Source organism: Saccopteryx leptura, chromosome 6 (assembly GCF_036850995.1).
Source record: "Saccopteryx leptura isolate mSacLep1 chromosome 6, mSacLep1_pri_phased_curated, whole genome shotgun sequence".
NCBI classification, from domain to species: Eukaryota; Metazoa; Chordata; class Mammalia; order Chiroptera; family Emballonuridae; genus Saccopteryx; species Saccopteryx leptura.
The window spans coordinates 76,368,685-76,396,206 of NC_089508.1; the positions used below are offsets into that span (position 1 = coordinate 76,368,685).

A 27,522-nucleotide genomic window follows, 5' to 3' on the forward strand; every position below is an offset into this window, starting at 1 on the left:
AAATCTTGAATTGGAAAACCTAAAATTAGAATATTCAGATTTCAGGCATTGTCTCAGGCCCCTTGTTTGATTGTGTGTGTGTGTGTGTGTGTGTGTGTGTGTGTGTGTGTGTGTGTGTGTGTGTGTGTGTGTGTGTGACTGGCCTAAATCACCAACCACCTCCTGCCCTTTTGTCGACAAAATACACTGCACCAGCCTGACTTGCGGTGGCGCAGTGGATAAAGCCTCGACCTGGAACGCTGAGGTTGCCGGTTCAAAACCCTGGGCTTGCCCGGTCAAGGCACATATGGGAGTTGATGTTTCCTGCTCCTCCCCCCTTCTCTCTCTCTCTTCTCTAAAATGAATAAATAAAAATAATTAAAAATACACTGCACCATGGCCTGACCTGTGGTGGCGCAGTGGGATAAAGCGTCGACCTGGAACACTGAGGTCGCCGGTTAGAAACCTTGGGCTTGCCTGGTCAAGGCACATATGGGAGTTGATGCTTCCTGCTCCTCCCCCTTCTCTCTCTCTCTCTGTCTCTCTCTCTCACTCCTCTCTCTCTAAAAAAAAATCAATAAATAAAATATTTTAAAAAAAAATACACCGCACCAGAACCCATTCAGCTTCATCAACTGAGCTACTCAGGTGCTATTAGCAAGATTTCTATCCCAGTTAAACTCTAATTCTGAGCTCTCAATAGTCTGAACAAATTGCCTTTCACTATCTCCAAAATTTCTTATTCATCACTATCCCATTTTTCTCAGTTTCAAATCTAGCCAATAAATGGAACCTTTAAATCTTTTTTTAATTTCCCCATTGATTTAAGAGAGCAAGAGGAAAGGAGGGTGGGGCGAGACAAAGAAAAGCATCAACTCCTTGTTCCACTTAGTTCCATTTAGTTGTGTGCAGTCATTGACTGCTTCTCCAACATGCCCTGACCAGGGACTCAATTCATCACCTCAGCACCCAGAAGGGCTCTCCTTTCATGGAACCACCCCGCCAGGGCCTAAACATTTAATTCTGACCTCCCCTGCTGCAAGGGTCTTAACAAACATCGAAGCCCAAAGTTTGCAATAGTAAAGGCACCCAAATACAGCGAAACGCAATACCTGCACTAGAGGGATAACTAGACACATGCGCAGTGACAAACACGACGTTCCAGTGGTGGGCGTGTCCAGACGTCCTCCACTATCCCACAATTCTCTGGTCGCATATTTCCTGTTTTTCTAGCTCTGTCGTAAGTGGTGTTTCCGTCAGTCGCGCTGCAGCGTCTAGTATTTCTAGGACCACTAGAGGATTTTCTGTTCTTCGACGTTGTAGCTGTTTACTATTTGGAATCAGTGAAGTTTTGGGAGTACCGCCGCGGCCATGAACATGTCGGTCCCAAGCGCACTCATGAAACAACCGCCCATTCAGTCCACGGCTGGTGCCGTCCCTGTTCGCAATGAGAAAGGTACTGTGCTGAGCTGTTTTCCAGTCGGAATTTCCTCTGCCTTCCCCAGCATACTCCAAATCTATCCGACCGACCACCCCAACTCTGCAGACCCTTAAGATCTTCCCCCTGTATTTCTTCCATTTACCCCCATCAAACTCGCATCCTGTCGCTTTACCTGGAGGCAGGGCGTGGGGAACACTTCTATCTCCTTGTTTCTGTATGATGACTGCCCTCACTTCCTACAAGCACTCCTCTGTCCTTGGCCTTGGTCAATTCGTTAGACTAATACAGAGTGAATTCCTGCTGTTTGCAGGGTGTTGGGTGGGATACAATTCCTCTTTTGATATGAATAGCACTCTATATAAAACTCATAATTGTTTGTTTCCTTACCTCTGCTACATTATAAGCTCATAAGCTCATAACCTCCTTGAGGCAGTCAGGAACCATGCCTTTTTATTTTCTTTGTGTGTGTGTGTGTGTGTGTGTGTGTGTGTGTGGCAGAGACAATCAGAGAGAGGGACAGACAGACAGGAAGGGAGAGAGATGAGAAACATCAATTCTTCGTTGCGGTTCCTTGTTCATTGATTGATTTCTCATATGTGCCTTGGCCAGGGGCTACAGCAGACCCAGTGACCCCTTGCTGGAGCCAGCGACCTTGGGCTCAAGCTGGTGAGCCTTGCTCAAACCAGATGAGCCTGTGCTCAAACTGGCAACCTCGGGGTCTCGAACCTGGGTCCTCCACATCCCAGTCCGACGCTCTATCCACTTCACCACCGCCTGGTCAGGCGGAACCATACCTTATTAAACTGTTATAAAGTACTGCAATCCACAAGTTACATAGAGACACCAAGTCCAAATGAATTTTTAAGGAGTTTATTAATTAGCCAGCTAGCTACACAGGGCACAATCCCAAATCATGTAGAAAGTTTCTACCATTATGTGGCTGATTGTATAGACCAGGGGTCCCCAAACTTTTTACACAGGGGGCCAGTTCACTGTCCCTCAGACCGTTGGAGGGCCAGACTATAAAAAAAAGTATAAACAAATCCCTATGCACACTGCACATATCTTATTTTAAAGTAAAAAAACAAAATGGGAACAAATACAATATTTAAAATAAAGAACAAGTAAATTTAAATCAACAAACTGACCAGTATTTCAATGGGAACTATAGGCCTGCTTTTGGCTAATGAAATGGTCAATGTGCTCCTCTCACTGACCACCAATGAAAGAGGTGTCCCTTCCGGAAGTGTGGCAGGGGCCAGATAAATGGCCTCAGGGGGCCTCAGTTTGGAGACCCCTGGTATAGACCAAATCACATACCAGTTGGGGTGGGTAAGGAGGGGCTTGTGATCCCTTTGTCTCTAGAGGTATCTATATGACTTCAGGATGGGAGGGTGAGTCATTGTAGGAATTCTTAATTAAGGTACATAAACATTCTTCTAAAGGCTTTTAAGAAAAGAGAAGTGAAGGGAGTCTTAGATAAGTTCTATCTTCCTTGCTCTGTAGTTAAATTATGACTTATCTGACCCAGTTGCCCTTGCAAGCCAGGAAGCTCCTGTATTTTTCTCCCTCCAGTCTCCACAGAAAGGAGGGAGCAAAAAGCCTGACCTTTCCTCTTTAAAATAGTGTTACCAATACCTGTACTAAGTTTTAGAGTTCTTTGGCACCTTATCAAAAAACTTTTTAAATTTTAAACCAACGCAGTGACTGTATTAAATTGAATACAAAGTTTTTAAGGTAGTGTTTCTAACCTTAGAGACCTCATATTCTAGTAGATTTGGAACGTTCAAAAAGAGGTATTTCACACTTGTAATACCTGTGATACCAAGCACTGTGAGAACAGAGAAAAAGAATAATATTTTCTGATTGGGGTAATCGGTGAAAGCTTTTTGAAGAAGGTGGCATTTAAATTGACCCTTAAAGCAGTGGTTCTCAAACTTTTTGAAGTTGGGCACATTTCATTACAATTATAATTGTAGGCACACTATATAAAAATTTCTGAGAAATATGTTATAATAATTAAGTCAAATATTAAAGAAAAAATATTTAAAGTTGTTGGGCAGATAAAATATATTATCCTCACTTTGTTAAAGATGGCCCAAGTGGAAGCCCATCACCCAGGTGGTAATATTAGTTGCCCTTCTTTTTGGAATGGGCATGATTATATTAATGTGTGTTGGGGGACAGACTATAAGCAGGCAGGATCCTTATAGCCTAAGGCTTAGTTTAGAGACAGCCTTTCCCACCCATTTTGATGTAGGGTGGTGCACTCTCATGAGGAATGCCATTATGCCTCAGACAAGTGACTCTGTATGAGACACTTCCTTGTTTGTATATTGGATAAAGGATTTGAATCTACATTATAAAGTGGGGCAGACCAGGAGTTTGCTCTCTCTTGCTTCCTGAGATTAGCATTAGAGAGGACAACAGAGAAAGGCTATGTGGAGAAGTAGCCAAGATGGCGGAGTGCTGAAGGAGCAGACAGTTTGTGTAGAGTTTGTGCAGAGAGGAGGAGATGGGGAACAGAGGTGAATTAAGGCTGGTGAGGCAGATACCTTTGATTCTAGGAAACTCAGATAAGTCAGTAGCTTTGTGAGCACTGAATGAGTGGGTTTTGGAGCCCAGTGTGTGCTTTTACTTGCCCGCTGGTTGCATCCTAGGATTAAAGCTAATGGCCCACCAGTTCTTGGCTCAATTGTTTCATTACCGTCTGTCCAAATCTAATGCGAACCTGCATGAGCCAGGCGGCTGTGATGGTGGCCGTGGCTACTGGCTTTACAAAAGTCCAAGTGTGCTTTTATGGTAATTAAACAAAATAAATACGACAAAATTAAATTTATCCTGACATTAAAAAGCATCTTTATGTTACAATTTTTGAGTTATGCTTTTTAGAATTTGTAAAAAAGGGGTTAAAAAAATAAAAAAAAGCATAAAAAGTTATCTTTTTATATATATATGTATATGTATACACACACACACACACACACACACACACACACACACACACTCTTATTAAGATTTGGTAAATTCGGCAGGTCCCAGCATGAATGTGTTTTTTCATTCTTGTGTTTATGAGAAACATGAGCCTGATGTGTCCTAGTGATTTCTTCAGTGTTTGGGCATATATTTGAAAGGCAACCTCTCATTTCCTCCTCAATACATTGAAGAATTCCTCTCTTTTTACTCTTAATTGTGTTGAGGTTAGAAAATCCTAATTCACCTAAATAGAATGTTGAAAATTGTAGTAAAATGTTCAAAGCTTTTTTAGATATTGCCACATATTCTTTTATAGAAATCCAAAAGGCATCAAGAGACAATTCCTTATGTTTAATCATCAATCCACGATCAGTGGATATAGCTGCCAGTTCTTCTTCTGTTAATGCTAAACCAAAATCACTTGAAGCTTCCATGAATGGGTTTCTAATCGAATCGTATTGTTTAGTGTTAAGTGATGGAAAATGCTATAAATTAAATTCTGCCCATCAGCTTTCAAGTCCTATTTTATTTACACTTAACTTTTGCTCACTTCCAGAATCGGATTCTTCAATATGACATTTCTTTTTGAGAAATCTATCCATTTTATTTGGGTGTATTTATCTAAAAATAATATAATGATGTGTTAATAATAAATATAATAATGATGTGTTAACAAAAAGAGCGGTATTTCCATAATGAAATGGTATAATAGAGTAACTATTTATTTTTATATCTGGGTACATGCCACCAACCAGCGCAGCTAGTAATTCCAGGTCCTGAGTGGGAACAGTGTGGAATTAAGAAAACACACAGAATTAAGAAAATACAAGTCTGAAGAGCCCTGTAATTGCTGCTGGCAAGAACAAAGTGCACCCAAAAACCTGCATCTTTATTTATAGGGCAAAGTGAGGCCATTAGCAAATCAGTGGTCTCTGATTACGTTTCCAAGGCAACCCAAGAATTTTACCAAGTGCAGAAAACCTCCACCGTGCATATCATCTTAACTTGACACCAAACAAAGGATAGAAGAATCTTGCCTCCAGTCTTTCCAGGGAACATGGGGGTAGTGTAAACAATCCAGCACCACAGCTTGACAGCCTTTTGCAACCTAATCAGGCAAGTGAGGTGGGGGGTTGGGCAGACCTGTCAGCTTACAGCCAGTTCCCCACACCTCTGTCCCCCAAAAATCTAAACTCCAAAATCCCTGTTGGTTTTTTGGTCCCCAACAGGCACATATTTCTCTGGAATACCATAGGGCGCACCTGGAAATCTTCTAGGGTGCACCAGTGTGCCCTGGCACACACTTTGAGAACTACTGCCTTAAAGGAATGGGTAGGATTCTGAGTTTTTTCAGTAAGGATTTTGGAAAATAATATCAGTTATTTTTTGTTTCTTAAATATACTGTACTTATCCATGTGCAACTGCCTTTTTTTTTATATTTATTTTTTTACTAAGCATGGTTTTTGAAAAGTATCTTTTGGATACATATAGAGCTAATTCATCTTTTAACTGTTTAAGAATTCCATTGTATAATTAAACCACAGTTTATTTCCTACTAAGGGACAATGAGTTGTTTTTTTTCCTCCTATTACAAAGTGTGCAGTTGTCACTTTTTTGTGTGTGTGTGACAGACAGAAAGAGGGACAGATAGGGACAGTCAGACAGGAAGTGAGAGAGATGAGAAACACCATTTCTTCATTGTGGCACTTTAGTTGTTCATTGATTGCTTTTTCATATGTGCCTTGACCAGGGGGCTACAGCAGACCAAGTGACCCCTTTCTCGAGCAGCGACCTTGGGCTCAAGCTGGTGAGCCTTGCTCACACCAGATGAGCCCACGCTCGAACTGACAACCTCGGGGTTTCGAACCTGGGTCCTCCGCGTTCCAGCCCAGTGCTCTACCAACTGCGCCACTGCCTGGTCAGGTGTCACTCTTAAATATATCTCTATAGTGCACCTGTGTAAGAATTTCTATAGGATAGACTCTTTGAAGTTCACCATCAACTAAACTACCTCTTGCTAGTTGTTCTCCACAGTGGGTTGTAAAAACATCAAGAGCTTTTCTGTGCCTATATATTCATGCACACACTTCATTTTATCAGATTTTTAAAATTTTTGGTCAATGTAATGGGTATGAAATATCTTATTTTTATTTATTTTTTGAGAGAGATAAGAAGCATCAAGTCGTAGTTGTATCACTTTAGTTGTTCATTGATTGCTTCTCATATGTGCTGGTGGCAGGGGCAGGGTGGTAGCGGTTAATCTGTGCCAGTGACCTCATGCTCAACCCAGCGACCTTGAGCTCCAATCCAGTGACACCACACTGAAGCCTGTGACCTCGGGAATTTGAAACTGGGACCTCAGCATCCCAGGTTGACACTATCCCAGGGGTTGGGAACCTATGGCTCGTGAGCCAGTTGTGGCTCCTTTGATGGCTGCATCTGGCTCGCAGACAAATCTTTAATAAAAATAATAACATTAAAAATATAAAACATTCTCATGTATTACAATTCATTCACTTCCTACCACTCATGTTCATGGTTGTGGGTGGCTAGAGCCAATCACAGCTGTCCTCCGGGAAAACACCAAATTTTTATTGGATAATGCGTAACATACACGGGTCATTGTGAGGTCAGGAAGTAAACTTCCCTCCTTTTAATCAAGTTGTCAGCTAGCTAGTTGTAAAAACCCTTTTGACGAAGAAGATGGCTAAAAGAAAAAAAGATGAGGAGTATCGTACTTTTCAGCAGGAATGGACAGAAGAATTCGCCTTTGTGGAGAGAGCAGGTTCTGCAGTGTATCTAATATGCAATGATGAAATTGCATCGATGAAACAAATATAAAGTGGCACTTCGACACACACCATACTACATTTGCATCGGAATATCCAGCGCGGGAGAGCAGGAAGAAAGCATGTCAAGAGCTGCTGTGCAGAGTGAAAGCTAGTGAGCAGCAACTCCGTGTTTGCACCCAACAAGGCGACTGGAATCCGGCTAGCTTTGCTGTTGCTTTAGCAAATGTGAGAAACAGAAAGCCATTCACAGATGGGGAGTATGCCAAAACATTCATGCTTGATGTTGCCAATGAACTTTTTGACGACTTTTTGGATAAAGACAAGATAATCAAACAAATAAAAGACATGCCTCTGTCGGAAAGAACTGTTCACGATCTTACCTTCATGATGGCAAATCAAATTGAGGCAACACAAGTGAAGGACATAAATGCAGCACCATTCTTTTCTCACTTTGGATGAGTCAATAGATATAAGCCATTTATCCCAATTCAGCGTGATTGCAAGGTATGCTGTCGGTGACACACTATGTGAGGAAAGTCTTGCTGTTTTGCCTATGAAAGAGACAAGTGGGGAGGATTTATTCAAGTCTTTCACTGAGTTCGCTAAAGAAAAAAATCTATCGATTGGTAAACTTATTTCGGTGTATACTGATGGTACTCCGTGCGTGGTAGGGAAAAACAGAGGATTCATAGCGCTTCTTTGTGAACATTAAAAGAGACCCATCCTAAGTTTTCACTGCATCCTACATCAGGAGGTGCTTTGTGCTCAGATGTGTGGCGAGCAGCTTGGTGAGGTGATGTCGCTGGTCATTTGGGTGGTCAACTTTATTGTTGCTCAAGCTTTAAATGATCGCCAGTTTAAAACACTGCTGGATGAAGTTGGGAATAATTATATTGATTTGCTTCTGCACAGCAATGTGCATTGGTTGTCAAGAGGTAAGGTGCTCAGCCATTTCGCGGCTTGTCTGAGTGAAATTTGGACTTTTCTTGAAATGAAAAAGGTTGAGCATCCTGAGTTAGCTAACACTGAGTGGCTCCTGTAGTTTTATCTCATGGACATGACTGAACATCTGAACCGGCTCAATGTGAAAATGCAAGGCGTTGGAAATACAGTCTTATGCCTTCAACAAGCAGTGTTTGCATTTGAAAACAAGCTGGAACTCTTCATCGTGGACACTGAAACAGGTCATTTACTACACTTTGAAAAACTGGGAGAGTTTAAAGATGCATGCACAGCAAGTGACCCTGCTCAATATCTTGATCTCCAGCAGCTAGCAGGCTTCACATCGAATCCCTTGCAGTCATTCAAAGCGCGCTTTGGAGAATTTCGTGTGCGCACTCGTCTTTTTAAGTTCATCACCCATCCACACGAGTGTGCAATGGACAGCGCCAACCTGAATTACATCCCCGGTTTCTCTGTCAGAGATTTTGAGCTACAAGCTGCTGACCTGAAGGCCTCAGACATGTGGGTGAATAAGTTGAGTCACTGAATGAAGATTTGGAAAGACTTGCATGACAGCAAGCAGAGTTGGCGAGCAAACACTAGTGGGGAGAAATGAAAAAACTTCAACCCGCGGACCAGCTGATTGTCAAAACGTGGAAAGCGCTTCCCGTCACATACCACACACACTGCAGTGTGTGAGTATTGCTGTACTGACAATGTTTGGCTCTACGTATGCATGTGAGCAGTCTTTCTTACATCTAAAAAACGTTAAGACCAACCTACGGTCACGTTTAACGGACGGAAGTCTCAACGCCTGCATGAAGCTTAACCTCACCACGTATCAACCAGACTACAAAGTCATCCTCCAAACCATGCAGCACCAGAAGTCACATTAATGGTAAGAAGAACTTTATTCATCATTGGTTAGCAACAGCATAACAACGTTATTAAAAAGAATTCAGAGACTTATTGTACTTTAAAAGTGTTGGTCTTCATTAAATGCACACATTTACTTGTATTTAGTGTTAAACATATTGTATGGCTCTCATGGAATTACATTTTAAAATATGTGGCGTTCGTGGCTCTCTCAGCCAAAAAGGTTCTCGACCCCTGGGCTATCCACTGCGCCACTACTATTCAGGCAAAATATCTTATTATTTTAATTTGCATTTCTCTGATTACTTGTGAGACTAGGTGTCTTGTTCATACATTTTTTTCAGCTCTTTAGGTTTTCTCTTCTATGAATTACCTACTCTTGTCAATTACCCATTTTCTATTTGGTTTGTTTTTATGCTTCGCAAATCTAATATTTCCTCTTTTTTTGTTGTTTGTTTTTTCAGTAAGACAGAGAGAGACAGATAGGAAGGGAGAATGATGAGAAGCATCTACTCATATTTGTATCACTTCAGTTTTTCCATTGATTGCTTCTCATACATGCCTTGATGACGAGGGGGCTCCAGCCGAGCCAATGACCCCTTGCTCAAGCCAGCTACCATTGGACTCAAGCCAGCTCAAGCTGGTGAGTCTGGATTCAAACCTGATGAGCCCGTGCTCAAGCCAGAGACCTCAGGGTTTTGAACCTGGATCTTCAATGTTCTGGTCAATGCGCTGTCCACTGTACCACCACCTAGTCAGGCTATTGTTGTCTAGCTTGTGTTTTAATTTTAATTACATAGTCTTCCACCCTGGCCAGTTGGCTCAGTGGTAGAGTGTTGGCCAGATGTATGGTTCTCCACCCTTCCCCCTCCCTTTTACTCTCTCTTTCTCTCTCATTCTCTTTTTCTCTTCCCCTCCTGCAGCCATGGGTCAATTGGTTTGAGTTCATTGGCCCACGGCACTGAGGATAGGTCCTGGGTCCGTGGAGCCTCTGCCTCAGGCACTAAAAATAGCTCCATTGTGAGCATGACCCAAGATGGGCAGAGGGAGTTGCTGGGTGGATCCCAGTCGAGAAGCATGTGGTAGTCTGTCTCTATCTCCCGTCCTCTCACTTGGAAAAAAAAAATATGGAGTTCTTCTGTTACACAGGTGCTTTTGGTTTTAGTGTTATCGTATTCATCAATTTTTATCTTTAATGGTTTGTGCTATTTAGTATATTAAATCTTTCCTGCCTGACTAGGCGGTGACACAGTGGATAGAGCGTCGGACTGGGATATGGAAGGACCCAGGTTTGAGACCCCGAGGTCACCAGCTTGAGCGTGGGCTCAACTGGTTTGAGCAAAGCCCACCAGCTTGGACCCAAGATCACTGGCTCGAGCAAGGGCTTATTTGGTCTGCTGAAGGCCTGCAGTCAAGACACATATGAGAAAGCAATCAATGAACAACTAAGGTGTCGCGACATGCAACGAAAAACTAATGATTGATGCTTCTCATCTCTCCGTTCCTGTCTGTCTGTCCCTGTCTACCCTCTCTCTGACTATCTCTTTAAAAAAATAGAAAGAAAGAAAAAAGAAATATTTTCTACGCTCAGATTATTGATGCTCAAATTACAAAGATTTTCTATCATGCTAGTGTTTGTATATACTAAATAGGATAGAAAACACAATTGTGCAATACAGACTCTAAGTTAAGCTTATGGCCCTAGGGATATATATGTTTAAGATAGGACTTTCACACTTGGGTCTTTAATCCATGTCGGATATTTTGTGTGTGGGTATCAGAGAGCTAATTTTACTATTTACCTTACGGTTAGCCAGTTGTCCCTATTACTCCATTGTTTGACTAGTCCACCCATTCTCCACTCCCTTTTTTGTTTTTAGTGATTTTTAAATAAGTGGGGGGAAAGAGAGAGAGAGAGAGTGATATCAATTTCTACCTATTCATGCCATCATTGGTTTATTCTTGTGTGTCCCCTGCTCGGGAATCGAACCCACAACCATGGTACCTCAGGACAACACTCTAACCAACTAAGTTACCCTGCCAGGGTCTCCACTGCATTTATATCACTTCTGTAATATACCAAGTTCTCACATAGGTTTATTTTTCTGCTATCTACTCTGTTTCTTACAGTCTTTTTTTTACATTTTTTTTCTTCTTTTCCAAGTGAGAGGAGAGGAAATAGAGAGACAGACTCCCTCATGTGCCCCAACCGGAATCTACCAAGCAACTCTCATCTGGGGCCATGCTCACAACTGAGCTATATATACTGCTCACAAAAATTAGGGGTATTTTATAGCTTCATATTCATTTTGAAATATCCCCTAATTTTTGTGAGCAGTATATTTTTAGCAACTGAGGTGGAGACTCCACAGAGCCATCCTCGGTGCTGAGGGCCTATGTGCTCAAACCAATTGAGCCATGGGTGCGGGAAGGGAAGGGGGGGAAGGGGTGGAGAAGTACATAGTCACTTCTTTGTGCCTTGACAGGAAATCGAACTCAGGACTTCCACACACCAGGCTGAAGTTCTATCACTGAGCTAACCGGCCAGGGCATCATTTTCATTGGTGTCTATGTACCCCCTGAGTCAGTAACATACTGTTTGTTTGTTTTTTTGTTTGTTTGTTCTAGTGAGAGAAAGACAGGGAGAGAGATAAGGAGCATCAGCTCATTGTTGTGTCACTTTGGTTCAGTGGTAGTCAACCTGGTCCCTACCGCCCACTAGTGGGCGTTCCAGCTTTCATGGTGGGCAGTAGTGGAGCAACTAAAGTATAAATAAAAAGATTTAACTATAGTAAGTTGTTTTATAAAGATTTATTCTGCCAAACTTAGTGAAAATCCAACATAAAGTACTTGGTAAGTAATTATTATATGCTTTAACTTGCTGTAACTCTGATTTATAAATTTTATAAAGTAAAGTTACTTCCCTACTTTATAAATCACCATTACTGTGGAACTGGTGGACGGTTAGAAAATTTTACTAACAGAGATACAAAAGTGGGTGGTAGGTATAAAAAAGTTGACTACCCCTGCTTTAATTGTTCATTGATTGCTTCTCGTATATGCCTTGACTGGGTGGGGACTCAAGCTGAGCCACTGGCCCTTTGCTCAAGCCAGCAACCTTGGGCTTCAAGCTAACAATCATAGGATCATGTTGATGATTACATACTCAAGCTGGCAACCCCAAGCTCAAGCTCACGAGCCTGCGCTCAAGCTGGGTGAGACTATGCTCAGGCTGGCGATGTTGGGATTTTATACCTGGGACCTCAGCGTCCTGGGTTGACACTTTATCAACTGTGCCACCACCAATTAGGCAATGATGTATTCTTTTAATTACTATTAATTTTATTGGATAAGGAAGATATGGTACACATATACAATGGAATACTACTCAGCCATGAGAAATAATGGCATAATTACATTTACAACATGGATGAACCTTGAGAACATGATACTAAGTGAAATAAATCAGAAAAAGCTAAGAATTATATGATTTCACACATAGGTGGGATAAAAACAGACTCATGAACATAGATACAAGTGAAGTGGTTACCAGGGGGAGGCTACGTGGGGGGAGAGAGGGGAGTAAAGAGGGACAAACATACAGTGATGGAAAACAATTTGACTTTGGGTGATGGGCACACAACACAGTCAACAGTTCAAGTGCTATAGAGATGTTTACCTGAAACCTCTGTACTCTTAGTGATCATTGATGCCCCATTAAGTTTAATTTCTAAAAAAAGAAAAGGCAGGAAAAAAATTTAAATAAGCTTTGCAATCTGTATAAAAACCCTTCCACCTTCACCTTACTTTATTCTTCTATTTTTAATTAAGACTTTTTTTAGAGCAATTTTAGGTTCACAGCAGAATTGGGGGGAAGGTACAAAGATTTCCCGTATAGCCTCTATCCCTACACGTGCATACCCTCCCCACCAGAGTAATACCTTTGTTACAATTGATTAACCTACACTGATGTGTCATCATCACCCAAATCCATAGTTTACATTAAGATTCACTCTTGGTTTTGTACATTCAGTGGGTTTGTGTATAGTGACATATCCATAACTCTGGTGTCATACACAGTGTTTCCACTGCCCTAAGAATTGTTTATGCTCTGCCCATTCATCCCTCTCACACACCCAATCCTTGTCAACCACTGATCTTTTTACTGTCTTCATAATTTAGCCTTTTCCAGAATGTTATGTATTTGGAATTATACAGTATACAACCTATTCAGATTGGCTTTTTTCACTTAATATGTATTTAGGGTTTCTCTGTGTCTATTCATAGCTTGATAGTTTTTTTTTTAAGTGATAAATAAAATTTCATTGTTTTGATATACCATAGTTTATCCATTCACCTCAGGAAGGACATCTTGATTGCTTCCAAGTTTTAGCCATTATGAACAAAACTTCAATAAATTTTAGTGTGTAGGTTTTCGTGTGGACAGAATTTCCAACTCGTATGAGTAAATACCAACGGATGCAGTCATCGGGTTGTGTGGTAAGCATATGCTTAGTTTTATAGAAACTACCAAACTATCTTTCAAAGTAGCTGAACCATTTTGTACCAACAACGAGTAAGTGTTCTTGTTTCACATCCTTGCCAGTATTTAATATTGTCAGAGCTCTGGATTTTGGCCAACCTAATAGGTATGTAGTGGTGTCTCGCTGTTGTATTTTGTATTTCTCTGATTACATATAATATGGAACATCCTTTTATATGTTTATTTGCCATCTGCATATCTTCTTTTTGGCCTTATCTTGTTCTTCAGAATTGTCTTGGCTTTTGTTCTTCCACATTACTTTAAAATCCACTTGGGACCTGACCAGGCGGTGGCACAGTTGGTAGAGTGTCGGACTGGTATGTGGAAGACCCAGGTTTGAGACCCCCAAGGTCACCAGCTTGAGCACAAGGTCGCTGGCTCGAGCAAGGAGTCACTCAGTCCGCTGTAGCCCCCTGGTCAAGGCACATATGAGAAATCAATCAATGAACAACTAAGGTGCCGCAACGAAGAATTGATGCTTCTCATCTCTCTCCCTTCCTGTCTGTCTGTAAAAAAAAAAAGGTGTCTGGAAAAAAAAAAGGCTTTTAAAATTCACCTGGGGACAACTTTTAATGGCATTGCATTAAAACTTTATAGATTAGCCTGACCCAGCGGTGGCACAGTGGATAGAGCATCGTACTGGGATGTGGAGGACCCAGGTTCGATACCCTGAGGTCGCCAGCTTGAGCACGGACTCATCTGGTTTGAGCAAAGCTCACCAGCTTGGACCCAAGGTCGCTGGCTCGAGCAAGGGATTACTCGGTCTGCTGAAGACCCACGGTCAAGGCACATGTGAAAAAGCTATTAATGTTTAACAACTAAGGTGTCTCAACAAAAAACTGATAATTGCTGTTTCTCATCTCTCTCCATTCCTGTCTGTCTGTCCCTATCTGTCCCTCTCTCTGACTCTCTTTGTCTCTGTAAAAAAAAAAAAATTTTATAGATTAGTTACTATTCTAAACTATTTTTTAATTACATCTAGCTAATATACAGGTGTACATACACATTTATATATTTTATTTATTTATTTATTTATTGTATTTTTCTGAAGTGAGAATCAGGGAAGCAGAGAGACAGACTACCGCATGCGCCTGATCGGGATCCACCCGGCATGCCCACTAGGGGGCGATGCTTTGCCCATCTGAGCCGCTGCTCCATTCCAACCGAAGCCATTCTAGCGCCTGAAGCGGAGGCCATGGAGCCATCCTCAGCACCCAGGCCAAGTTTGCTTGAGTGCAGGGGAGGAAGAGAGAGACAGAGAGGAAGGAGAAGGGGAAGGGTTGAGAAGCAGGTGGGTGCTTCTCCTGTGTGCCCTGGCCAGGAATCTAACCCGGGACATCCACATGCCGGCCGACGCTCTTCTGCTGAGCCAACCGGCCAGGGCCTACAGGTACACTTACATTTTAATCCAGCATTTTTCTTGAATTCTTCTTTAGTTTGTTGATTATCTTGATTTTTTTTTACATACATGATCACATAGTCTACAAATGATGGCAGTTCTTTATTTATGATCCTTTCACCTCCTTTTCTTTTCTGATTGCTCTAATTAGGGTCATAATAAAATGTTGACTAGATGGAGTCATATGGACAACACATATTGTCCAACAAAAACAGAAATGCCTATTGTTTTTTTAAAAGAATGCTTTTTATGTTTTATTATTTTATTAAGTATGTTTTCTGTATTAATTAAGATTATATGACTTTAAATACATAAACTTCAAGTAGTACATTACTTTTTCTTCCATTAATTTTTTTCTTTGTTTTTCATTGATTTTGGCAAGAGAGAGAGAGACAGGAACATCAATCTGTGTCTGTTCCTATATGTGCCCTGACCAGGGATTGAACCCACCATTTCTGCACTTTGGGACAATGCTCTAACCAACTGGACTATCTGGCCAGGGCCCATTAATTTTCTAAGGTTAAATCATCCTTGTAGTCCTAGGTGAATCCTATTAGGTCATAATGGCTTAGAGTTTTTTTGGTTAGTTTTTACATTGCTGGAATACATTTTCTGTTATGTTATTTAGTATTTTTGTATCTATGTTCATAAGTAAATCCACCTAAACTTTTCCTTTTAACTGTCCAATTTGGCTCTCAAGGTTATATTCATCTTTTTTTTTTTTTTTTTTTTTTTGGTGGGGTGGGGGAAGGAAGGTAGAGAGATGAGAACCATCAACTTGGCCCTGGCTGGTGGCTCAGTTGGGTAGAGCGCCAGCCCAGTGTATGGATGTCCTGGATTCAGTTTCTAGTCAGGGCACACAAAAGAAGCTACCATTTGCTTCTCCTCCCCCCTTCTTTCCTTGTTCCCCTCCCGCAGCCAGTGGCTTGATTGGTTTGAGCATGGTCCTAGGTGCTGAGGATGGCTTGGTTAGTCCAAGCGCATCAGCCTCGGGCACTAAAAATAGCTCAGTACTCGAGCATTGACCCAAGACGGAGGTTGCCAGGTGAATCCCAGTCAGGGCGCATGTGGGAGTCTGCCTCACTATCTTCCCCTCCTCTCACCTAAAAAGAAAAAGAAGCATCATCAACTCATAGTTATGTCACCTTAGTTGTTCACTGAATACATACCATACGTGCCTTGATGGGGGAGGGGCTCAAGCTGAGCCAGTGATCCCTTGCTCAAACCAGTGACATTGGGCTTTCAAGCTAGCAACCTTTGGGCTCAAGCCAGCGACCATGGGGTCATGTTGATGATCCCACACTTAAGCCAGCGACCCCATGCTCAAGCTAGTGAGCCAGCATTCAAGCCATGTGAGCCTGCACACAAGCCAGCAACCTCGGGTTTTCAAATATGGGACCTCAGGAGCCCAGCTCAATGCTCTATCCACTGTGCCACCGCTGGTCAGAGGGTTATATTCATCTTATAAACTGTGTTGGTTAGTTTCCACTCTTTGTTCACTGGAATTGTTGGTATTTGAAAAAGATTATCTACTCTTGCAGGCTTGATAGCTCATAAACTAAAAGAAAAGAAGGTAGAACTAGACAAGATTAGAAGATTGAGTTATATGGTAATATATTATGATGGCCACCATGGAAAATTGCAGTAGAACTAAAATAATGACTAAGCAGCATTTTCATTTTATGTTCCCGCTTAAGTCACCCTACTGTGTGTTGGGCGGGCACTGTTACAGATAATTTATAATTTATTTAAGGGTATAGTTGAGGTAGAATAGCATAAATTTGTGATGGCCACAGTCTGCCTGTTTGGGGGGACTTTTTTCTATTTCAGTGCCCACCTTACTCTACTCATTGTACCCAAGCTAAGCCTCATTATCATTAGTGTTGGTATTCACAAGAATGCCTTCCCCTGACTTGGCCTTTGTAGAAAAACACCATTAAATGAATAGATGTTTAGGCAGTGGCTTTCTTCTCCTTCTTGCACTCTTATTTACAAGGAATACAGGGCTCTACCTGCAAAGGCCAATGGTTAAAGAACTTTGGGAAAGAGGCTACTAAAACATGTTATCTTTCTCACCCAGGTGAGATTTCGATGGAAAAAGTGAAGGTAAAACGTTATGTATCTGGAAAGAGGCCAGACTATGCCCCTATGGAGTCCTCAGATGAGGAGGATGAAGAATTTCAGTTCATTAAGAAAGCCAAAGAACAAGAAGCAGAACCTGAGGAACAGGAGGAGGATTCATCTAGCGACCCTCGGCTCCGGCGTTTACAGAACCGTATTAGTGAAGATGTGGAAGAGAGGTAATGACTAGGGTTATGTTTCTCTAGACCTGAACCCCTACAAGTTAATAAGAACAACAACAACAGTAATAGCTAATACTTTTTTTTTAAATATTTTTAATAGAGACAGAGAGAGAGTCAGAGATAGGGATAGATAGGGACAGACAGACAGGAACGGAGAGAGATGAGAAGCATCAATCATCAGTTTTTCGTTGTGACACCTTAGTTGTTCATTGATTGCTTTCTCATATATGCCTTGACCGTGGGCCTTCAGAAGACCGAGTAACCCCTTGCTCGAGCCAGCGACCTTAGGTCCAAGCTGGTGAACTTTTTGCTCAAACCAGATGAGCCCGCGCTCAAACTGGCAACCTCGGGATCTCGAACCTAGGTCCTCGGCATCCCAGTCCGACGCTCTATCCACTGCGCCACCACCTGGTCAGCCATCTGTATTGATTTTCATGTGGTATTTGCTTTCTGTCACAGCAGTGGCCAAAAACCCAGTTTCACAATGATAAGATGTCATTGAAAGGAACAGTTTGGTGCTTACTTTGGCAGCACATACAGAAATTGGGACAGTATAGAGATTAGCATGGCCCCTGCGCAAGGATGACACAAATTTGCATTCCTATTTTAAAAAAAAAAGAAAGGAAACAGTTTGATCTAATGTTGAAACTATGAACTACCTTGAGCTATAAAATATATCCCAGTATGCCCATAAAAGTTTGTGGCAGTGTTTTAGGTTCAACTAGACTATTTGTTCTAACACTTCGAATTAGTTTCTTTAATGGCACCTCAGTTTGCCCATCTCAAGATTTCAGTAGTCATAAAAGTAAACATAATGTTCAGATGCTGTATGACTAAAGAAATGTGATTGAGCTCCTTCATTTTTGTAGCAATGGTGTTACACTTAGAGATACTCTTTTTCAGATTGGCTCGACATCGGAAAATAGTGGAACCTGAAGTGGTAGGAGAAAGTGACTCAGAAGTAGAAGGAGATGCTTGGCGCGTGGAGCGAGAAGACAGCAGTGAGGAAGAAGAGGAAGAAATTGATGATGAGGTATAGTAAAGTGAGATGCAAAGTTCTTTCTGGGTACAAGAAAAAGTTGGGGCCTGTGCTCCTTTGTTGAGGTCCTAAAAGCATGAGATTGCTGCTTTTGGCAGAATTCTGATCCAGGGTTCTCTGTTGGGGATAGGATTGGAAATACAGTGGTGCTAAGTTGCATTTACTCAGAGCAAAATTTGTTGAGCTTGATGAAAGGAAAATAAAAATCCATCTAAGAGCATAGGCCATTCAGCTTACTGGCTTGGACATACAACTTGACAGGAAATAGAGCGGCGGCGTGGCATGATGCGTCAGCGAGCACAAGAGAGAAAAAATGAAGAGATGGAAGTCATGGAAGTGGAAGATGAAGGACGGTCTGGGGAGGAATCAGAATCAGAGTCCGAGTACGAAGAGTACACAGACAGTGAAGATGAGATGGAGCCTCGTCTTAAGCCAGTCTTCATTCGAAAGTAAGTATCTCACAGACCAGTTCTGAAGATAGAAGACTCTTTCCTATCTCATGCTCTTCTGAAATGTAAACACTAAGTGAAAGTCTTCTGTCCATGCGCTAGCTCTGCGAGGTATTTGCTGAGGAATATCTTGGTGTTAGCAGAGAGCCTAAGTTTGTTTTCAGATCTCCTTTTCCAGTGTAAGAGCACATATCTGCCCACAATCTTATATTATTTTAAGCACAAAATTAAGCTTAACGAGCAAATTCCTGTTCATTTCCTAATGGCTAGAAATCCTACTACTTACAGTCTAGCTGGTTCCTTGCTATTCAGGCAGATCTCAAAGATGAATAGAATTTTGATGCTCTAAAGACCTGGTTAACTCCCAGTTTTGGCTTCTTGCAAATAATAGAGCCCCATAGATTGTTTGGCTTTGTCTGATTTGGATAGGACTTCTATTTGGGGAACAGAGCTCTCCTCTAAGATCTTTGGGCAATTAACAGGACCTCTGTACCACAGGAAGGATCGAGTAACAGTTCAAGAACGTGAAGCTGAAGCATTGAAACAGAAGGAGCTGGAGCAGGAGGCAAAACGCATGGCTGAGGAGAGGCGCAAGTACACACTCAAGGTACTGGGAGTGGCTATGAGGATTGAGGGCAAGGAGCAGTGTACGTAGGTTTGTCTGAAGAGAATAAGGAGGTCCAACAGTTGAATTGTTCTCCCTATCCAGATTGTAGAAGAGGAGACCAAAAAAGAGCTGGAGGAAAACAAGCGATCCCTGGCTGCACTGGATGCACTGAACACTGATGATGAAAATGATGAGGAGGAATATGAGGCATGGAAAGTTCGAGAGCTAAAGAGAATCAAGAGGGACAGAGAAGATAGAGAAGCGTGAGTAATGGTCCTAGAGTTTAATACTGTTAATGGGACAGGTTCCTAGTAGAAGAGCTCTAAGGTTCAACGCCTACTCGGAGTTCCATTCTAGCATTTTTTTAGGGTCCCTTCAACTGGGTAAGTTTCCATAATTGGAATGTGGCTGTTACAATAAAATCAGGGAAAAGAAACACACTTTGTCAGTGTTTCTCCATGATAGAGTGCCAGCTAATACTCCCTTTAGTTTCCTAGTAGACACACAAAAGTTTGACTGTTACCAGTCGTCTATTGTTGCATAACAACCCAACCCAAAATTAAGTGACTTAAAATAATTGATACCTGATCACTGGTGGCACCTTGGATAGAGCTTCGACCTGGGACACTGGAGTCCCAGGTTCAAAACTCCAAGGTCAGCAACTTGAGTGCAGGCTTGCCAGCTTGAGCATGGGATCATTGACACAATCCCAAGTTTGCTGGCTTGAATAAGGGGTCACTGGCTCGGCTTGAGGCGCCCCCCCCCCCCCCAGGTCAAGGCATGTATGAGAAGCAATCAGTGAACAACTAAAGTAATGCAACTACGAGTTGATGTTTCTCATTTCTTTCCCTGTCTTTCAAAAAAAAAAATTTTATTTCTCATAATTGTAAAGGTTAACCAAACAGTACCTCTGCTGGTTTCACCTGGGCTCTCTTATGTAGTTGCATCCAGCTGAAGGACTAACTGGGCGAGAATGTCCAAAATGACTTCACTGACATGTCTAGTAGTTGGTGTGGACTATCAGCTACAGTGCCTCACTTCTTCAGTAGGCTAGACTGGCTTCCTTATGTAACAATCTTGGGGCAGTATTAAAAGAGGGCAAAGGTAGAAACAGGCAAGATCTTTTGAGGCTTCCATGTCATTTCTGCAAGAAGGCATGCATACTGTGAGGGGAAGAATTTGTGGCATTTAAATAAGCTACCACACTCACTGTGTTAGAGCAGAATCATTTCTGAGCTGGATCATCCACTCCTGAAAATTACTAGGAGTGAAAACATAATCTGAAATTACAAAGGGAAACAATCAGTAGAAAACGTTGGCGTCAGCCTGCAGTTTCTAAGGTTTTATCCTTTGGCTTCATGAAGTCCATGTACCCTTTAATGATGATAATCCTTGGTTTATCACATGTAAGCACATATGTGATTGTTACACAGTTATTTTAAATTCTGTTTTTTTTTAAAGCTAAGGCTTTTTAATGAAGGGGAATTGGTGATGTTGCAAAATCAAGCAGTAACATATGTATAAACCTCAAAAAAGGCTAGAATTAACTTTTAGAAGTTTGCAAAGCATAATGAAGACCTCATCATCTTTTTATTTATTGAGCTCTTGATCTTGATGCTTAACAGGCAATGACTAGAATTTTAAAAGGTAAATAATGTTTGAAGGAAGATGGGACTGTGTTATGATCCAATAATTGGGTCTTTTTTTTTTTTTTTTTTTCTTTTTGAGAGAGAGAGAGAAGTGGGGGAGGAGCAGGTAGCATCAACTCATAGTTGCCTCCCATTTGTACCTTGACCAGGCAAGCCCAGGGTTTTGAACTTGCGACACCTCAGCATTCCAGGTCAATTCTTTATTTACTGTGCCACCCAGGTCAGGCGATTGGGTCTTTCTTTTTTTTTTTTTTTTTAATTATTTTTATTTATTTATTCATTTTAGAGGAGAGAGAGAGAGAGAGAGAGAAAGGGGGGAGGAGCAGGAAGCATCAACTCCCATATGTGCCTTGACCAGGCAAACCCGGGTTTTGAACCGGCGACCTCAGCATTTCCAGGTCAATGCTTTATCCACTGCGCCACCACAGGTCAGGCCTAGATTGGGTCTTTCTAAATCTGGAATGATACTAATAAATAGTTTTGTTCTCTGGACAGGCTTGAGAAGGAGAAGGCAGAAATCGAACGTATGCGAAACCTAACTGAGGAAGAGAGGCGAGCTGAGCTTCGGGCGAATGGCAAAGTTATTACCAACAAAGCTGTTAAGGGCAAATACAAGTTCTTACAGAAGTATTATCACCGGGGTGCCTTCTTCATGGTAAGGAATGGAAAGGGAAAGTTGGGCAGTGGGAATACTCGGAAGCTTTGAATTCTTTTTTCCCACCAAGAATAAGGTGGTTCTTGAGTGTTACTTTCACTTTCCAGTGGTCAGTTTTCTCATTTGCTTTTTGCCTCTGAAGAACAGAAACCCAATAGAGCAAAATATTGGTAACAGGATTTTACATGTTGCAGCTAGCTGTTCTCTGTTTTGGCCCTTGCTCCCAGGGAGAAATGATTTAATAGAAGAATTGAGGAACTGAAATAGAGTGATCTATATAGATGCTAGACTTTTTTTTTTTTTTTTTTTTGTATTTTTCCAAAGCTAGAAACAGGGAGAGAGAGTCAGACTCCCGCATGCACCCGACCAGGATCCACCCGGCACGCCAACCAGGGGGCAACGCTCTGCCCACCAGGGGGCGATGCTCTGCCCCTCCGGGGCCTGGGGCAGAGGCCAAGGAGCCATCCCCAGCACCCGGGCCATCTTTGCTCCAATGGAGCATCGGCTGTGGGAGGGGAAGAGAGAGACAGAGAGGAAGGAGAGGGGGAGGGGTGGAGAAGCAGATGGGCACTTCTCCTGTGTGCCCTGGCCGGGAATCGAACCCGGGACTTCTGCATGCCAGGCCGACGCTCTACCACTGAGCCAACCGGCCAGGGCCGATGCTAGACTTTTTAAGTACCCAAAACCACTTAGATATCATTATTCATTGCCAAGTGAGAAATTCTGGTTATGCAAAATCCAGGCCTTGCAAATAGCTTCATATGAACTCTTGTTTGCATGGAAGAAGTTTAATTTACTTCATTCTGAGCTGACAGAAAGTGATTAACCCTAACCAAAAAAACCCCAAAAATCCAGTATGTGTAATCCTATCATCTTTTTTTTTTTTTTTTTTGTATAAAGGCCAAGATTAAAATACCAGCATTGGTCTTTTGTATAAAGTGATTTATTCTGTATTATTTAGATTAGTACCAGTGATAATTTAATACAGATTTAGCCAGAAAGGGAATGTGAGCATTGATGGCATTTATTTTCTAACTGTATGTAGTTTTTTAAATTATTTCCTAATGTTAGAGGTGTTTATATCAAAAGATTAGCATTTTTATGTTGTGTATCAGACCCTAAATAACCCCACTACAGCTAAATTTCTGCCTTTTCCTACAGATACTGGTAAAATTTAAAGGAAAAAAAAAAACCCTTCAGTGTAGGGTACCTTATTCCTCTCCAAAATCAGTGTGTCTATCTGCTCAGCAGGAAATGTTTTCTTATATATGTAGTTTTTCAAAATTGGAGTTGGTGGATTATGAATTACTTCTTACACTGCTTCAAAGTCTTGAAGTATCATTGCTTCAGCATTTTAGCAGCTTGAATAATCAAGCTTCTTAGAGAATTGTATTGTAGACTGGCTAAGATACATAAGGTTTATGTGAAAGTCTTCCAGTGCACATCCTCAAATATTGAATCTTCTCAACTAGACAAGGAGAGTGAAGTTGAAATGGCTTCTGAGATTATAGGGACTCTCAGGCTTGAACAGGAGAAAAGTAAATCTCAGAAAAACTATTTAATCATACTACCTTTATACTGGCCCTTTCTGTAGCTGAAGGGAAAATAATACTCCAAAAAAGTGTTTGGTTAAAAGGCTCAGCTTGCCTGACCTATGGTCACCACCACAGGTGGATAAAGCGTCCACCTGGAACAGTGAAGTCGCCGGTTCAAAAACTTGGTCTTGCCCAGTCAAGGCACATAAAGGAAGCAGCTGCCGTACTAAGAGTTGATGCTTCCTGCTTCTCTCTCCTCTTCTTCTCTCTCCCTTTCCCTCTCTAAAAAAATAATAAATAAAATCTAATAACATAAAGGGCTCAGCTCTTCTATGAGGCTTCCCTTAACCAAGATGGTGCCATTTTATTTTTTGTATTTTTTTTTTGTATTTTTCTGAAGTTGGAAACGGGGAGGCAGTCAGACAGACTCCCGCATGCGCCCGACCGGGATCCACCCGGCATGCCCACCAGGGGGTGATGCTCTGCCCATCTGGGGCGTAGCTCTGTTGCAACCAGAGCCACTCTAGTGCCTGAGGCAGAGGCCACAGAGCCATCCTCAGCGCCCGGACCAACTTTGCTCCAATGGAGCCCTGGCTGTGGAAGGGGAAGAGAGAGACAGAGAGGAAGGAGAGGGGGAGGGGTGGAGAAGCAGATGGGCGCTCTCCTCTGTGCCCTTGCCGGGAATTGAACCTGGGACTCCTGCACGCCAGGCCAACGCTCTACCACTGAGCCAACTGGCCAGGGCCTAAGATGGTGCCATTTTAATTCCTTCACCACATGTTTACAATCTTAAATTATAGTCTTAGTAATAGGTTCATTTGCAACTATTCTCGGCACAGTGGATAAAGCGTTGACTGGGAATACTGAGGTTGCCAGTTCGAAACCCTGGGTTTGCCTGGTCAAGGCACATATGGGAGTTGATGCTTCCTGCTCCCTCCTCTTCTCTCTCTCTCTCCTCTCCTCTCCGAAATGAACTTAAAAAACAAGAATTATTCTCTATACCTATTTTATACAGTTCACGAAGAACCTTTTAACTTTTACTGTGTAAAAGGTACTGTTTAGCACTCAGAAAGCTTACAATCTAAAAATGGAGCTAATGCAAATACATAAGGAATGTAGAAAGCACTGTTGTATTTGGTAGAAGATTGAAAAGGGTAACATAAAGGAGATGACATTTAACATACAGACTTTCTGACATTCAGTGGTAGGAAGACATTCCAAATGAAAGGACCACAAGTAGAGGCAGAAAGTATCATCTGTAAAGGAAAGTGGCAAGGAGAGGTAGATTAAGGCCATAGTATACCATATTTCCCCAAGTATAAGATGCTCCCATGTATAAGACATGCCTTGCTTTTGGGGCCCAAAAATTATTATATAAAGTTTAATTACATATGTATTAATTACAAATGTATTACATAGTTATTGAACTCAAGTTTTTTATTCATCTTAAAATTCATACAACTCCCCATCACTGTCAAAACTCCCATCCATTAGCTTGTCCTCATCTGTGTCTGATGAGGAATCACTGTCTTCATATATTGTCTCGTCTTCAGTTCCAGCTATGGCATTTGAAATACCACAACCACTGTATAAGATGCACCCAGTTTTTAGACCCCAAATTTTTCAGAAAAGGGTGAGTCTTATACATGGGGAAATAGGGCTGTATTTGACCTTTACTACGAAGCTGTATTTAATAAAGTTTTTGTGCAAGGTAGAGATGAGATGTGTTTTAATCTGACTGTAGTGGTACATTCGATAAGAGTGTCAATCTGGGACAGTGAGGTCCCAGGTTCAAAACCCTGAAGTTGCTGGCTTAAGCACAGGCTCATCCAACTTCAGCACCAGGTTGCCAGCTTGAACATGGGATCATTGACATCATCCTATGGTCTCTGGCTTGACCCAAGGTCACTGGCTCAGCTGGAACCCCCCCGGGTCAAGGCACATATGAGAAGCAATGAATGAACAGCCAGTGATGCAACTATGAGTTGATGCTTCTCATCTCTCTCTTCCTGCCTGCCTCACTAAAAAAAAAAAAAAAAAAAAAGTTGTGTTTTAAAAACATTAATCCACTGGCAGTATTTACGATTGATTGCAAGGAAAAACTGATAATCCAGGTGATGAGAATTTATAAGTGGCAACTAAATCTGCACAAAGATTACTCAAATTTTGAATCTAGGTAATTGAGAGAATATTCATCCTATTTTGTTGTTGTTGTTGTTGTTATTAATTGATACTAGAGAGAGGAAGGGAGAGGCAGAGACATCAATACAACTTCTTGTTCCACCTTTGTATGCGTTCATTGATTGATTCTTGTATGTGCCCTGACTAGGGATAAAACCCACAACCTTGGTGTATCTGGATGATACTCTAACCAACTAAACTACTAGGCCAGGGCAAGAATGTTGATCCTGTTAACAAAGTTAAATCAGGCCTGACCTTTGGTGGCACAGTGGATAAAGTGTCAATCTGGAGTGCTGAGGTCACCGGTTCATTCCCTGGACTTGCCCAGTCAAGCAACTACAACAATTTGATGCTTCCTACTTCTCCCCCCACCCCAACTTCTCTCATCTCTCTAAATTTTTTTTTAAAAAGTTAAGTCAGGAAAAACACTGATTTTAAAAGGTTAGGGAAATGATTTTCACTTTACATGTGAATTTGAAATCCCAACAGAATATCCAAGTTAATGGGAAGTAGAAAACTCAGGATCAAAGGTTTGAAAGGTTTGTAACAGAGTTAAAACCATATGCGTAAATGAACATAGTGAATGCAGAGAAAATATAGCAACCCTTCAGGAAATGTCTATTTAGGAAGAAAAAAAAAGAACATAAACAGAAAAAAAAAGGATCTTAACTAGATGTAAGCTCTTGAAGAAGTTGCAATACCCTCTGCTTTCTTTATATCCCTTGTCATAGTTTAATAATAAATTTGTGGTCTGAATATATGGGAAATAAAACCACAAGATTGATAAGACTGTTTTCTACAGGATGAGGATGAAGAAGTATACAAGAGAGATTTCAGTGCACCTACCCTGGAGGATCATTTCAACAAAACCATTCTTCCCAAAGTCATGCAGGTATGGGGAACCTTAATAACATGAGAGATAAAATATATTGAGGGCTAGGACATGGTACATTTGATAGTGTAACTCATCATCTATCCTTCCCTCAGGTCAAGAACTTTGGACGCTCTGGTCGTACCAAATATACCCACCTTGTGGATCAGGACACCACCTCCTTTGACTCAGCATGGGGTCAAGAAAGTGCCCAGAACACGAAGTTCTTTAAACAAAAGGCAGCTGGGGTACGAGATGTATTTGAACGGCCATCTGCCAAGAAGCGGAAAACTACTTAAAGTTCAACTACTAATTCTTCCAGTTGTGGGACACAAGGGGATGTCTCAGTGGCTAGCCCTTGATTTTTTTATTCACATGACCCATGTATCCTGTCTATTGGACTACCAACTGTAACACTTGGGGAACCCAATTTTGGAAGGTGCTTTGTGAGGTTGGGACTCATGCTGATAAACCCACAGAAAAGCACTTTGAATCTAGGTAATTGAGAGAATATTCGTCCTATTTTGTTGTTGTTATTAATTGATACTAGAGAGAGGAAGGGAGAGGCAGAGACATTGATATCAACTTCCAGGTAGGACTGTCTTCACTTAAAACTATTTCTGAGAAATCTTAGGTTTCATCATTGCTCTAGTTTCCCAAATTCACTTGGGACTATTCAAAGTTTCTTTTTCCAGCCCCTTAGCTTGTGTCAGAAACACAGGCATGTAAGTGTACAATACATTACTTCTACCGTATAGAAATCTACACTCATAAAACCTGTTTCTCATTTTTGGTTGGCGTCAGTTTTTTTTTAATCCATTTATGTATATGTCAAGAAATAAACACATATCAAGATACTTTTTGAGCTTGATATTGGAAATAAAATATGCAGGCTGACAAGTATTTACCTGTTAACTAAAATAAAACCAGGGAATCATCAGGCAAACGGTGTTTTACACTTTGATCATCCTCTTTGAACTCAAAAACAGACTACAGACAGGCCATATGCTTAGACACACCCAGATTTATTCCAAGAGCAAATATATCGGTAGTTGTCCTTGCCTTCCTAATTATATCTGTATATGGAACATAAGACCCATAAAAAGGGGCCTGACCAGGCGGTGGTGCAATGGATAGAGCATCAGACTGGAACACTGAGGTCACCAGTTCAAAACCTGGGCTTGCCTGGTCAAGGCACATATGGGAGTTGATGCTTCCTGCTCCTCCCCCACTTTTCTCTCTCCTCTCGAAAATGAATAAAATCTTTAAAAAAAAAAAAAAAAT

The 27,522-nt window shown here is 41.5% G+C and overlaps 1 protein-coding gene and 1 pseudogene across 1 annotated transcript; both read left to right on the forward strand.

Annotated features, from left to right (window-relative positions):
• Nucleotides 1-1,218: 1,218 nt before the first annotated feature.
• Nucleotides 1,219-27,030, forward strand: MFAP1 (microfibril associated protein 1). Its single transcript, XM_066342979.1, has 9 exons — nt 1,219-1,435; nt 17,030-17,249; nt 18,156-18,285; nt 18,553-18,740; nt 19,239-19,347; nt 19,450-19,610; nt 21,492-21,651; nt 26,170-26,259; nt 26,355-27,030. The coding sequence occupies exons 1-9, from the start codon at nt 1,351-1,353 to the stop codon at nt 26,535-26,537; spliced, it is 1,326 nt and encodes a 441-aa protein (XP_066199076.1). The 5' UTR covers nt 1,219-1,350; the 3' UTR covers nt 26,538-27,030.
• Nucleotides 17,768-17,861, forward strand: LOC136377848 (U6 spliceosomal RNA; annotated as a pseudogene).
• Nucleotides 27,031-27,522: the final 492 nt, after the last annotated feature.